The following is a 13,145-nucleotide window of genomic DNA, read 5'->3' as shown; positions in this document are numbered from 1 at the left end:
CTGTTTGTTAGACACATAACACAATATTTATTCATTTGTTATTACTATTATTATTATCACCGTTTTTGTTATCATTACCATAAAATATTGTAGTACAAAGATAATAATAGAACTGACTTTATTGGAATTTTACTCATACAACTCATAAGAGAAGTGTGAACCCAGTGTTTTTTTTAATCTCTCGAAGGAGCCATGTTGCTAATAGACCATCTTTGCCTAGCCACCTCAGCAAACAAAAATCCTTGCTATGCTTTCAAATTAAAGCCTCTTCCACCTCCACCTCCATCATCTTTCATATCCACCATCTTGGAGTGGTTTTTGTGTCAGGCATTGTAACTGCCTCGACTTAAGTTGAAATTTTCCCCCACTCATTAAAGATTAGAGGTGACTGGGGTTTGTGTGCACGTTACCATAACAGCAGGTTTATTAGGGAATGCCAGGGAGTCATTTGATTGTTATTTCTCATTGCCACTGAAGAGGAAACAAGTTCAGTCTGGTATAGCTGAGAGTTTTGAAAGTTTTTGTTTGTTTGTTGTTGGGAGATGCAAGATATTTGCAATGTTAATTTCCTCTACATTTTGGAATGGGAAACGGGAAGAAGATGAGATGACAGTATCAGAGAAACCTGAACCAAACACTTTGCCATTGATTGTGGTAAAGAAATCAGTTCCCAGGATAAGACCTGTGAAGCCAAAGGAGACGACTAAGGGGACTCTGTCAAACAGCAGGTCCACTAGAGTCAAAGGTATGACTACATGTGAGACGTCAGGGAACATAATGAAGCTTTGTGTCAACTTGATGCCCATTTTGGCCCTGGCCAAGGAGGAGGAAGAAGAGGAGGAGGAGGAGGAGGACAGAAGTATCAGCTTTATGGATCAAACGGCAACAGAAAATAGCAGCAAAATAGACCCATCGGCAGATGAGAAACACAAATCCACCGATTCTGATTCAGGATTAACTTCAGAGAAAACAACAGAAGCCAAACAATCACAGACTCCTCGGGTTGTGCTGCCGCCTGTATCTCAACCAAAACCAGCCAGTGAGTGGCGTGACCGTCAGGAGATCCAGAGGTGTCAGAAGCCTCTGCCTCCCATCACGCTACGTCACCAAGAAACAACCAACACCTCTCCAAACTTTACAACAGGCAGCTGTGGAGACAATGGACCAGTTACGGGACAAGTGTTGGACAGCAGGCCCTGGAGGGACAATCCTCTGTTCTCTAAAAGTGTGAGTTCACTTCAAAACCAGACCCATTTTTTCTGATCGGCATTTCAACATCTACACCTTATTTAAATCTGTATGTCACAACTCAGTTATGGAAATCCTGTTAAGACTCTGGAGTACACCTGTAGGATTTATTTCAGTCTTTAGCTGCAAACAAGTTCACACTGTGGCCTCTGATTAAGTAAAACAATGCTTTAAAGCTGGATATCTTTCACAGAATCTTCATTTGAACCATCACACATAAACATTAAAGTATAGTGTGGCCTTCATAAGAAACAGACCCTAACATACATCCAGTTCTGCTCCGTTTAATACTTTTAAATGCTTGAATCTTTGCAAATGTTGAAGGTGACACAAGTAAATACATATAATATAGCTAATCATCAAGTTCATAGCTGCAAGAAAAACACAAACAACAGAGATTAGGAAAATAAAGAGCAAATTAAAAAATGATTTTTACATTTACAGGAGTTTTGTTGAGAAATTGTTTAGGGGATAGGATATATGTTCGACTCATTTACACTCTTCTCTGTGCAGAGATCTGCAGAGTTTCGTCTTCCTGACATCTCCCTGTGCAGCCTGGATGCCCTGCTGCAGACGGTGACGCAGAAACTGGGTAAAAAGAGGAGAGGCGGCGATAAAGCTCTAAGAAGAAGAACCCAGGCCGATCGTGTCTTTGTTTCTGTTAGTGAACATCGTTTCAGACAGACGAGTGTCTGGCAGCAGGATGGGAACATGGACAACATGTATGGCCGATTTGGCCCTTTTACGAGAGTTATCCATCAGAGTTTCATACACGAGTACACAGATCAGCCACAACCCTAAAAGCACCAAGAAATGTAGGAAATAACGACCTCTATAAACAAATGTGTGGATGTGTTCTTGCCTTGCCCATCTCATCGAGGACTCAGCAAAGCCGGATATCCCAGACTTTCCATGTGTAGTGCACTGTCTCAGTCTAACCACAGCTCTATTTTCGTTTTGCATAAAAAATAAAACTAAATAAAGACAGTTTGTTCTCTTTTTATGTTTATTTCAGAATCCCACAAAGTAAAAAATTCAGTTTTACAACAAAATTCTTTTCCAACAAGGAAATGAAGGAAATGAGGATGCAGATATCCCTGCTAAATTAAATCTCTTAAATCACCCTCTGTAGATATAGACATACCGCTGAGCAAAGCAAAATAGAAATCAATTTTCAGAAATTACATACAGGCAAGATGGCAAAATTACTGGGACAGTCATGACACAGGAAGGCAAGACAAGGATTATAAGCAGGAATAGGAGAGAAGAGGCTGTGATATTTCTCATTAGAATTAGGACATACTGGGTTAATTGAAATGCTACACAAAATAGGAAAAAAAACATAGGTAGAATAAATCGATAAATAAAGGAGGTATGAGGCAGAAAGGAAAGTACCGAACACAGCAGCAGAGGAAGCGAAACCTTTTTATGCCCACAAAAAGCTCAGACTGTAAATATTTAGTCATCCTGCAGGGGGCAGCAATAATCCAAGTAGCGTCAAAACCACCAACAGGAGCAGCCGCCGAAGAAGAAGACAACAAGAGCCACCACAACAAATAGAAGAAGAAGTAAAAAGAAGAAGAAGAACAGTGGTCTAGTCTTGTGACCTGCATTGTAAGTTTGTCGAAACTTGTCAGTCAGTGTTCAGTTGTATTTATTTTATCTTTTCATATATCCTAAAGCAGCTTTCTCAGTCATTGCCGGTGTTTAACGTGTCTTTGCGCTTAATGCGTTTTCTGAGACAACAATATAAAGATAAATAACGAGCTGAGTTCCGGGTTTCAGTCGAGATTTTGTAGATAAATTGAGATGGGTAATGTGGAGTGACGTGGGATCATGTCGTAATATGGAAACCTTTCAAAAACTTCGAGGCAGCAACCAGATGTTACACTTCTGTGTTGTGTTTGCATCCTCAGGAGGTCCTGGTTGTGTTCACACCTATAATTTAAATGGACCACTTGAGGAATGGATGGGAATGTAAAGTCTGAATGGGGAATATGTGGTATATTACCTTGTAAATTTTGCCGTACGTTTAAAACAAACTGCCTTTATGAGGTGATACAATATTTCTTCAATATAGCTTAAATATATGATGTTCTGTTTTTAAGTGGCATACACCAATTAGCCACAACATCATAAGTAAATGGAGTATATTAAAAAGCTTAAAGAAATGTAAGGGGAAACAACATGCCAACACTTGTTCATTGACTAATTGATAAAATTTCTGCTGTTTTGCCATTTGTGTAAATATGTGTGGGGGAAAAAAAATCCTATGTGATTGTCCGCCCTGTTTTTAATCTAAAGTTGTGTGAATTACACATTGCTAACTCACTTACATAATTTTCTAGATGGCCGGTCAAGGCTCGACTAGGAGACGGCTGCCTGCTCAGCTGCTGGTCCTGTGGATGCTGACCAATTTATCTGGTGATTGACTATTGAAGGCATCTTTCCTTTTTCACAGTGAATTCATCATCTTCACTGCGAGAGATGTAGTTTAATTTGGTCTATTAAAAAAGTCTGAGTCCCCTCAAAAAGGTCAACCTTCTCTGGAAAGTACAGGTTTTTTAAAATGTTAGACTAAAGGAGGAAGTGTCCTCATAATGATTGTGATTATAGTAAAATTGTAGGAAAACATGATTGGTATGTCAAGACATAGTACACTTGGATGCTGATCCATTTACAACTGCTTTAATCTCTTTTTGTTGAATTTCTCCTTTTGCTGTTTAGACTCCTCCTCCTCCACAGTGTGTTTGTCTGCTCCTGCTTCTGTCACGCTTCAAGTTTCCTCTAATGCCACCACCACTATTACATCCAGGTAACCACAGAATTCTTCACATTGGAGAAAAACTTGAGATTTCACACTTAACATAATTATGCAGATATTATACTTTCAAAGTTTTAAAGAAAATGGAAAATCAATTTGGAGTTACTTTTACTAAGGAGACTAAAATACGTGGAGGATGAACACCTTAGTCCAAAGGACATATATATAACAATATATAACAATTATTCTTGATCTGAAACTTTGTAGTAGAGCAAACACAAGCTAAACAATTAAATGATAAACTAAAAAAAAAGGTTATTTAACCAGCAGACAATTGCAAATATGAACTTATAGCTCACTGAACATAAGTTATATACACCCATTTTTACAGGTTTTCTAGTTCCAGGTCCCAAAAATGTCAATAAAAACAAAAACTGACCCGACATGACTGTGATGCATGTGATTACGGACACAGGAAAATTTAAATCTGAATGAGAATTCAGTGAACTTTAATGCTGCAACTAATTAAAAATAAATAAATAAATAAAATACTTGGTAATTGCTTGCTGCTATATTCTGGTTTAAATCCACTGCTCCATTCCTAAATTCAGTCTGGTCCACACCGTACTAAAGCTATTTATTTGATTCTAATTAACAGTAAACATGAATACAAAGCGTAGACACATAAAAGACTATTATTTGAATTAAAGTCCAGATCTTAGCAGCTCGTACTGTTTATTATAAATGGAGCTATTCTATCTGGATGTTGACTGTTCTGACTCAGTTTTTTGTGTCTGTCCCTAGTTCACCTGTCAACCAGTCAATGGTGATTTACTTCAACGTGACCTACAGCTCCAAGTCGAACTACTCCTCTGTTGTCACGCTGCCTGAGGAGGTAACACATCAGTGACACTTGTTTGGATGTCACTTCATGTTTAGCCATCACTGAACTTTGTACCATCGTATGTAGTTAGTTATGTCACAGAGGACGGCGCATTAACTGCATCTAGTTTTATTTCCTTAAGTCTAATTTATACAGTTTTATTTTTACGCTCATTTAAGTTCTGTGTTTTTGCAGAAGTGGACAAAGAGTCAACTTCCTTCTATGTGCACACATATTTACCAATAAAGCTGGTTCTGATTTTCATGTTCAGTTTAGTAAATCATCTGCATCGGAAACAGAAACTCAGCCGAACATTTCAGATAGACAGTAGACCTGGGCTGTACTGTTTATCCTGCTGAGAACTATAAGCTCTGTTGGCAAAGTGTGATTTCGCCCGTTTCTTTTCTGCTGTAACGTTCCACTTTTGTACTCAAAAATATGAGGATGCCCACTAATAAGAGGACATTCACATCTAGGCACAACTACAGTTTATACGCTTGTAATTATGTAACCAAGCGGAGAAACTGTCTGATAGGTAGGTTTGCTGACTGCCTCCAGAGTGTGTGTTATCTGGCAGCAGTGTCCTTTCTCAGCATATGGATAGATAGTCAAACAAACTGAACTTGTTGTTCATATGCAGGACACTGGTACATGAACGACTCTACTGCTACTTCTTGTTGCTGGTTCTCCTTCATTTCCTATATGATTTTCTGATTTCCAGAACTTTGTCTTGATTGCTCTGTAAAAACAAACTAAATTTAATGCAGCACTCCCTGAATGAAAATGGAACACAGGCGTGAAAGCACTGTGTATAAATAAAGAATAAAGAGAAAAGATAAAAGGGGTCATTTTTAATTCCACAGCCAGTGATGGGAGGCTATGTTAGCTACTAAAAACGTAAACCTGTTCATGCTCCTCTTGCTGCCCTTAAGGTGCTGCTGCCAGCGAAGGCCGACACGGTCAATTTCACGGTGACAGCCAAAGGTGTCGGTCAGGTGACCACGTACCTGCTCAGCAACAACACGAACCTCAGCAGGTGGGAACTTTATTAACTTTAATTAGTTTCATCTTCCATTTCATTAAATCCTGCCCCATCAGTCCCAACAAGTTCAAACGAATCATCTATTATCTAATAGAAAACATGAACAGGTTTATGTTGTCAATACTGTTGTTAGTAATAATAATAAAGTAATAAATAATAGGCAAAAAAAAACTAATGTGGAGTCAGTCTTCCCTTAAAGCTTGGTTTATACATATGCTGATCTACTTAGAGACTATGCTGTAGCTTATGCAAGTGGCCTACATTGTTGAGGGCATCTATACTTTACATACTGCGTTGACATTTTTTTCTTTCTTCTTTCATTTCCATTAATGGAGACACTATTTATGACATTTATGACGCCTGCATTGAACAAACGTATTTTTTGCCCAAAGTAAACTTGAATTATTTCCTTCCTGCAAAGTTTCACACCTGCAATTTGTTTGCGAACCTCTGCTCTGTACGAGATAGAATTTGATTATAAAATCAGGGCCCGCCAGCGTACCTGGGTGTTTGTAATATGAATTTATTTTTACAGTGTCTCGTTTCTCCATCTGTAACACCACATTTTCTTTCTTCCAGTTTGTCTGTGAGGATCCGCTTCATAGTCGTCCACAGCAGCGTCCTCTCAGTGATCAGTCAGGTGATCGGCTGGATTTACTTTCTGGCCTGGTCGGTTTCGTTCTATCCTCAAGTCTGGGAAAACTGGAGGAGGAAAAGGTAGTTTTATGTGTCTTCTGCTTTGCTTTATATTTGCTTTCTGCATTTTTTTTTTTTGGATTTGCATGACTGCAGTGGGGTCTCTAGGGGAGGAGGGGAAGTCTTGTCTTATGCAGGTGATTTATTAAAGTGCATTTCTAATCTTTCTTTGGATGAATTCTGAATCAGCAAACTGTAAAAGAAAATGAAACGACATCTGTCTGTGAGTTGAAACTTAAGAGACTCTGACAGGACAATGACCCCAAGCACAGGAGTCATTAAACAAAACAGTAACTGTCCTGAATCCAGGGAGATGTAGATGGGGCGATATGGTAATATGAGGTGATACGATGGAGCTGGAGGAGGATTTTAATTTATATTCTGCATTTTACAGGGAGCTAATAAAAAGAAGCTAAAACCGGAGTAATATGATCTCTCTTTCTAATTCCCATGAGTCCCATCTTGCTGCAGCGTTTTGAATCAAAGCTTTTTAAAGAGCTGTTTGGACTCTAATGAATTACAGTAATCCAGCCTGGAAGACACAAACGCATAAACTAGTTGCTCTAGTTGAGCCACATGTTTTACCAGTTGCTGTGTACATAACCTGGCTCACGTCAGCACTAAACGATGTTAACTTTGTTCTTTGGCAGGACTTTGAAACTCCTTTAGGGATGTTTGGCAGTTTTTTACTCTGCAGGACGTTTTATTGCCTTCCACGTGTTTTACTTATTTACTATGGCTGCTCTTCAGATTCTGCTTGCTTTCCACTGCCTTAGTGACAGCCTTAGTTTAAGTGTTTAGGAATCAGTGTTTTAAAAAATATTTCCAGACATTTGCAAGGTGAACTTTCTAAAATTGTTTGAGCAAATAAAGAATTTTCAGCTTCATTTAGACCTGGCGTCCTCATATGGGGACATTACGTTTTAAGTTTGTGGCAGCTTATTCTGCTTCATTTAGACCTGTTGTCCTCATATGGGGACACTTTTGTCTGCCATGTGCTGGTAGCGAAGGGTCAATACACGTTTTTATTTATGCTTATTTACTTTTCTAGTATATACAGATTTGACAAATTCACAAGAAATTGTTTGAGGACGTTGGGATTTCATTCGTTTCCGATTCAGTTTTTGCATTAAAATAAACATAAACTTAAATTGTAATATAGTGTATAGTATACACCAAGTTTTTTTCAAAACCTTCTTCCACTTTAAAGATGATTCTTATTTTGTTTTATACTTCTTAGGTCCTAATCCCAGATACCCAAAGCTCTTAGAAATTAAGATGTATTCCAGGCAAATGTTTGGGTCTCAGTAAGGAAAAAATAGGTGGTCTGCATCATTGTTGTTATTAGCTGCTTGAGTAAATCTAATGTATGTGTGTTGCCCTTTAACTTTTGCTATGAATGAAGAAGTTCCTCTATAATATCCAGAGTAACTTGGCACTTGACAGTAGGACAGGCTGTTGGTTCATAATATGGAGGACAAAATCAAGAAAACCATATTGACTCAAGCTAATACGTTTGCTTTCAGTGTCGTAGGTCTCAACTTTGACTTCCTGGCCCTCAACCTCACCGGCTTCATCGCTTACAGTGTCTTCAACATAGGGCTGTTCTGGATCCCGTATGTTAAGGTGACTGTAGACTTAGTTTGGAGTTGCGTTAAGGTTTAAGTGATGCGCACCCAGTTTACAGTATCAGTTGTTAATCTGCTTTCTGTCTGCCCTACAGGAGGAGTTTCTGAAGAAGAACCCCAATGGGATTAACCCGGTCGATGCTAACGACGTTTTCTTCAGTCTCCATGCCGTCCTGCTCTGCTTGGTCTACGTCAGCCAGGCTGTTATCTACGAGGTACGGGTCTGCAAATGATCTTGTGTTTAAAAAAAATGATCACGTCCCATTATTTTGGAAGCTACTTTCAGATCTTGGCTCTCAGCTCTTGGGCAAAATCTCAATGGGTGTCCTTTGCCAAATAATCCATTAATGGTGCTGTATACTTTTAATTTAAGCTATTAACCTAAACATATTCAAGCGAATATTTGAACCCCTCAGAATTTGTATCAACTTTGCAAAAAGAAAAAAAAAATGTCCTCACAGTAGACGAAGTGAACCCAATCTAACAGGAAACAGAAATATAATAAGGCTTTTTTATTTGTTCATTCAAGAAAATTCGTGCATATCTGTGACGTGCAAAAGTGAACGAATCTTTGTTTTCAGTATCTGCAACTTGTGCAGCAGTAACAGAAACTAATAATCTGATGGTCAGAGGTCAGAACCGTTTCAGTAGATTGGTTTTCATCCGGAAAAGTAGTTTGAAAAAGAAGCTTTTTCATATAGAAAGTGTCACCTTGTATCCAGTAGTTGCCAGACTTTGTACACTTACCAAACATTACGTGTTCACCTGAGAGACATGGAAAGATACAACACCACCTCATTTCAATGGGTGAAGGCTTTGCCTCTGTTATATTTGCATTTCTTTGAACTACTGATGTGATTGTGATCGCGACGGTTACACTTTCATGCAAATCCAATAGCATTGACTCTTCACTGTGTGTAATCCTGTGTGTCCTCTCTTCCAGAGGGGGGGTCAGAGAGTCTCCCGGGTGGCCAGGGCCTTGCTGGTCATCGGCTGGGCGTTTGCTTTGATCAGCTTATTTGTCGCTATATCCAAACGCATCACCTGGCTGGACTACCTCTACTATTTCTCCTACATTAAACTAGCAGTCACTCTGGTCAAATATGTGCCACAGGTGAGTTATACACGAAACACACACAATACAGAAGCCATGCTACGACTTATCTCATTTATATGTTCTCTCGTTTTGAGTCGTTTGTGTTTAGATGGAAGCAGTTTTATTCAATGGTGAAGAACGACATGAATTTACAAGATAAAAGCTCTAAAAAAAAAAAAGCCAGTTAATTAAAAAGATGTAACTCAAGTGTTGTGTCTGAAGTGACTCTAGTATAGACTGGTCCAATATTAATCAGAAGGCAAAAAAAAGTAAAATCAAAGTTACTGATGGAGTTCGGTTCAGTCTGTTATTAATAAATGGAAAGAATGCAAGAAGGAGTCCACTGAGGAAGGTCAAAGCTTCACCGTTGAAGAAAGTTAAAAATAAATCTCTGATGAGACATCTGCAGCAAAATATAGAGACACCCCGGAGGACAATCTAAGGCGGTGCATGTCCAGGCCGCAAGAAGTGAGAAGATTTATTTATCAGCAAGACAACAGCTGGAAGCACACATCCACACAGACATGGTTTAATTAAAGACAACATGGTGAATGTTCTGCAGTGGCCACTTCAAAGCCCACATCTCCATCCAATAGAGAATTTGCGCCGTTTTCCTTAAAAAGTTGTGTTTGCCGAGGTGGAAAACTAAGATGTGCAAGTATGAATGATACATCTACACAGGGGAAAACATCCAAGGCAGTAAAACACTTTCTAGGCACTGTATATTATAAGAGTAGGGATGAAAGCTTGAATTCAGTCCACTGTGATACTGTGATTCCAGGCTTACATGAACTACAGAAGAAAGAGCACCGAGGGATGGAGTATTGGAAATGTGTTGCTGGACTTCACCGGTGGAACACTCAGCATCCTGCAGATGATCTTAGAGTCCTACAACAACGGTAATCACTGTGTATCACTGCCATCCTCTAGGAGTAATGCACGGTTTAGACTTGTGCGTCAATTTGACTTAGACTTAGACTTTAATGATCCACGAGGGAAATTATTTGTCACTGTAGCTTCGTTGCACATAAAAACACTCTTTAAAAAAAAAAAAAAACACAAGAAAAAATAAAATGAAATAAGATTAAAATAAAATAAAATAAAATAAAAATGATTATTATTAAAATTAACAGAATTAGCAAGTAGTTGGCAAAAACGGTTTCCAAGGTGATGTGGTTGTTTGGTCAGTTGCATAGCAACAGCGGCAGGGATCGTGCGTAACGGCGTAGCGGCTGTGCACCTACCTGGTAACTGTGCGTCGCTGCGATTGGTCCGCTTAGTAGTAGAGTGTTTCCGCTTTAGTATTTCTGGCAGCTTCTCCATCTCCGCAATTTTCAAATTGATATTTTTGGATCAATAAAGATGGAACACGTCGAGGAAAGGTCAACTGAGGAGGTTCGGAGATACAAACGTTTGTACGAGTCGTCGTTGGTAAAAATTTCGGCAAAAGTTTCAGTCGCCATTGTTGAAAGTGAAGCAGGAAGTAGAAACAAAACTTAACCCGACTGGCAAAAAAGACACAGCGCCGACTAGCGTTTGGGTGGCGCTGCTGGTCCAACACTTGTCAGTCTCAGTGGAGGCCAACAAACTAACTTCAGTATCTGAGAGTGTTGAGGTACTTTAAATCATTAATGAAACATTAAAAGTAATTTTCAGACCTAGAATCATGATATAAAACTCTGCAATAGCTATTGGTATTAACCCTTTGAGTTTCACACTAAGAAATACGATAAATCACGATTAAATATCATTCATTTTTTAATCTGTATCAATAGAGCTATGGTCGTCTGTTCAAAAGCATTATACCTCACAAAGTATAAAGGCCACAGCTTAGATAATTCTATATATAGTGTGATCACACGTGGGAAAAAGTGCGTATCTTACAAATTGAATGACTAGCAATGGTTAGAAAACAGGTACAAAATGTAATTTAAGCATTTTATTGTCTACTACAACTACAAAAAAGATCAACTGTGCTGTTACAATGCCATTCAAAGGGTTAATACGTAACGCCACTTAAACTGCATGGACACTGGTGTCTTTACTACTTCAGGGGTCTGAACATCTATAAAGGGACTCAAATCAGGGCTCATTCATTCCATAAACCTCCCTTTTTATTGAGATGTGCAGTATTACCCTGTCATAAGATCTGCTGCCTTCATTAATCCACATTGTTAAAAGAGGATCAAGTGCTTACTTGTTGAAATGTGTTCATGGCCTGGATGACTGAGAAGCTTCACAGACATACAGTTTCCAACTTGTAAATGGGAAAAATAACAAAAAACTGAATTGTGCTAGATTTGTGATGATTTTTTAACTGTATTCAACTAATACGGCAAAAAAATAATAAATTCTGTGCTTCTGATTGACAGCATTAAGCAGTAATTCAACAATAACACTGTCAGAGATGGTCAGAGTCTTAACAAACGTCTGCAAAAAAAAAAAGGTCGCTCACCAAGCAGCTTTACCTTACGCTACGATGACTTGTTGACGTGTTACGTGTGTCATTTCACAGACGAGTGGATGCTGATATTCGGCGATCCGACCAAGTTCGGTCTGGGTCTGTTCTCGGTGGTGTTCGACATCCTCTTCATGACCCAGCACTACTGCCTCTACAGACAGCCTCCGTCCTACGAACCTATCGGAGAAGAAGCGGACGACTGACGCTCAGCTCACTCTGCTGTGACGCGAGGACTCGGGAAGATCAGTGTTTGACTTCCACCATGATACCGCGTTACAGCGGAGCAGGCTTTTTAAATTAGGTTTAGATCAAGCTGCTTGGGACCAAAAAAAGTTCCTTTTTCTGAATTTATCTAAGGATCTATTTTTTTTACACTATAATTATTTTTATTTGGAGCACGGAGGCCTTAAAATACTGGGACTTTTTAAGCACCAACATCAGGTGTTTTGAGATACTGTACTGTAATAACTTTGAGGGCAGAGGGTGAGTCCGAGTTACTGTGGTTTAGTCAACTCCTCATTATTAAATTTTAATTCAGTGATTTACTATAAATAATATGTTGAGCTGATCGTCTGTGAAGTCAATATTATTACCTGTGTTTATTTGATTGGATTTTCTCCCTGATTCCGTTGCAATAAATATCACACACACATACATATATATATATATATATATACATGTATACATTTTGGTGTTCTTAAATATGTGCCATGGGTCTAAATAATGAAGACACGAGCTACATCCTGCTTCCTGCAACGACTATTTCAGAGCAACGTTTTCCCCAGTTGGTTTAACATTTTTTTTATTTTCTATTCACATCCAATTTTCCACATATATATATATATATATAAATATAGTACACAATTTTCAGAAAAGATGTCAAGTAGATCGAAGTAGCACATACCGTCATTGACTGGTCAAAAAAAATGCAAGCAAGCAGTCGGTATATGAACATGATAGAGAGGGGGAAGAAAGAAGAGGTTCATTAAAGACGTTAAAGTAAAAAGGCTAATTATGACATCACTGCTATGAACAAAACTACAGCTTCAGACTCTTTCTTTTCTTTTCTTTCTTTTGGTGGAATTTGCTGCTTGTTAAAACAGACAGGAGACAGCACCGGTCCACAGATGTGTGGGAAAAAAAAAAGCCAGTGAGGCCGAGCTGGACTAGTAGCACAGAAGCTGGTACTGGATGTGGACACGGTTGTCATGACAATACTGCAACACCGAAGTAATTTGACTTCAGTTTTTTTTTTTTTTTTAAGATCTGAGTCGTCATGCTGGTGCAACAACGCAACGTGCCTGTCTCTGACATTTTGTTCAGGTGC

General features: G+C 38.8%; 2 protein-coding genes across 2 annotated transcripts; both read left to right on the top strand.

The window, feature by feature from the left end:
- The first annotated feature begins 12 nt into the window (after positions 1-12).
- On the top strand, positions 13-2,154 carry LOC125009763. The gene is made up of 2 exons (XM_047587952.1): positions 13-1,227; positions 1,762-2,154. Exons 1-2 carry the CDS (start codon positions 559-561, stop codon positions 2,047-2,049), a joined length of 957 nt encoding a protein of 318 aa, XP_047443908.1. The 5' UTR covers positions 13-558; the 3' UTR covers positions 2,050-2,154.
- A 586-nt stretch (positions 2,155-2,740) lies between these two features.
- On the top strand, positions 2,741-12,937 carry ctns (cystinosin, lysosomal cystine transporter). The gene is made up of 11 exons (XM_047587158.1): positions 2,741-2,862; positions 3,597-3,672; positions 3,976-4,063; positions 4,817-4,907; positions 5,828-5,931; positions 6,517-6,654; positions 8,160-8,259; positions 8,357-8,476; positions 9,205-9,375; positions 10,139-10,256; positions 11,873-12,937. The coding sequence occupies exons 2-11, from the start codon at positions 3,597-3,599 to the stop codon at positions 12,019-12,021; spliced, it is 1,155 nt and encodes a 384-aa protein (XP_047443114.1). The 5' UTR covers positions 2,741-2,862; the 3' UTR covers positions 12,022-12,937.
- The last annotated feature ends 208 nt before the right edge of the window (positions 12,938-13,145 follow it).

This window comes from Mugil cephalus, chromosome 6, assembly GCF_022458985.1.
Source record: "Mugil cephalus isolate CIBA_MC_2020 chromosome 6, CIBA_Mcephalus_1.1, whole genome shotgun sequence".
NCBI lineage: Eukaryota > Metazoa > Chordata > Actinopteri > Mugiliformes > Mugilidae > Mugil > Mugil cephalus.
Note: the sequence above shows the minus strand (reverse complement) of the source record. Positions and strands in the feature narration are given on the sequence as shown.

Excerpts from the sequence above, each read along its gene's own strand:
- LOC125009763 (XM_047587952.1), top strand. The coding sequence starts at position 559 with ATGTTAATTTCCTCTACATTTTGGAATGGGAAACGGGAAGAAGATGAG. Across the intron at positions 1,228-1,761 it reads ATCCTCTGTTCTCTAAAAGT|AGATCTGCAGAGTTTCGTCT; the intron begins GTGAGTTCACTT and ends TTCTCTGTGCAG.
- ctns (XM_047587158.1), top strand. The coding sequence starts at position 3,597 with ATGGCCGGTCAAGGCTCGACTAGGAGACGGCTGCCTGCTCAGCTGCTG. Across the intron at positions 4,064-4,816 it reads ACCACCACTATTACATCCAG|TTCACCTGTCAACCAGTCAA; the intron begins GTAACCACAGAA and ends GTCTGTCCCTAG. Across the intron at positions 6,655-8,159 it reads GAAAACTGGAGGAGGAAAAG|TGTCGTAGGTCTCAACTTTG; the intron begins GTAGTTTTATGT and ends GTTTGCTTTCAG.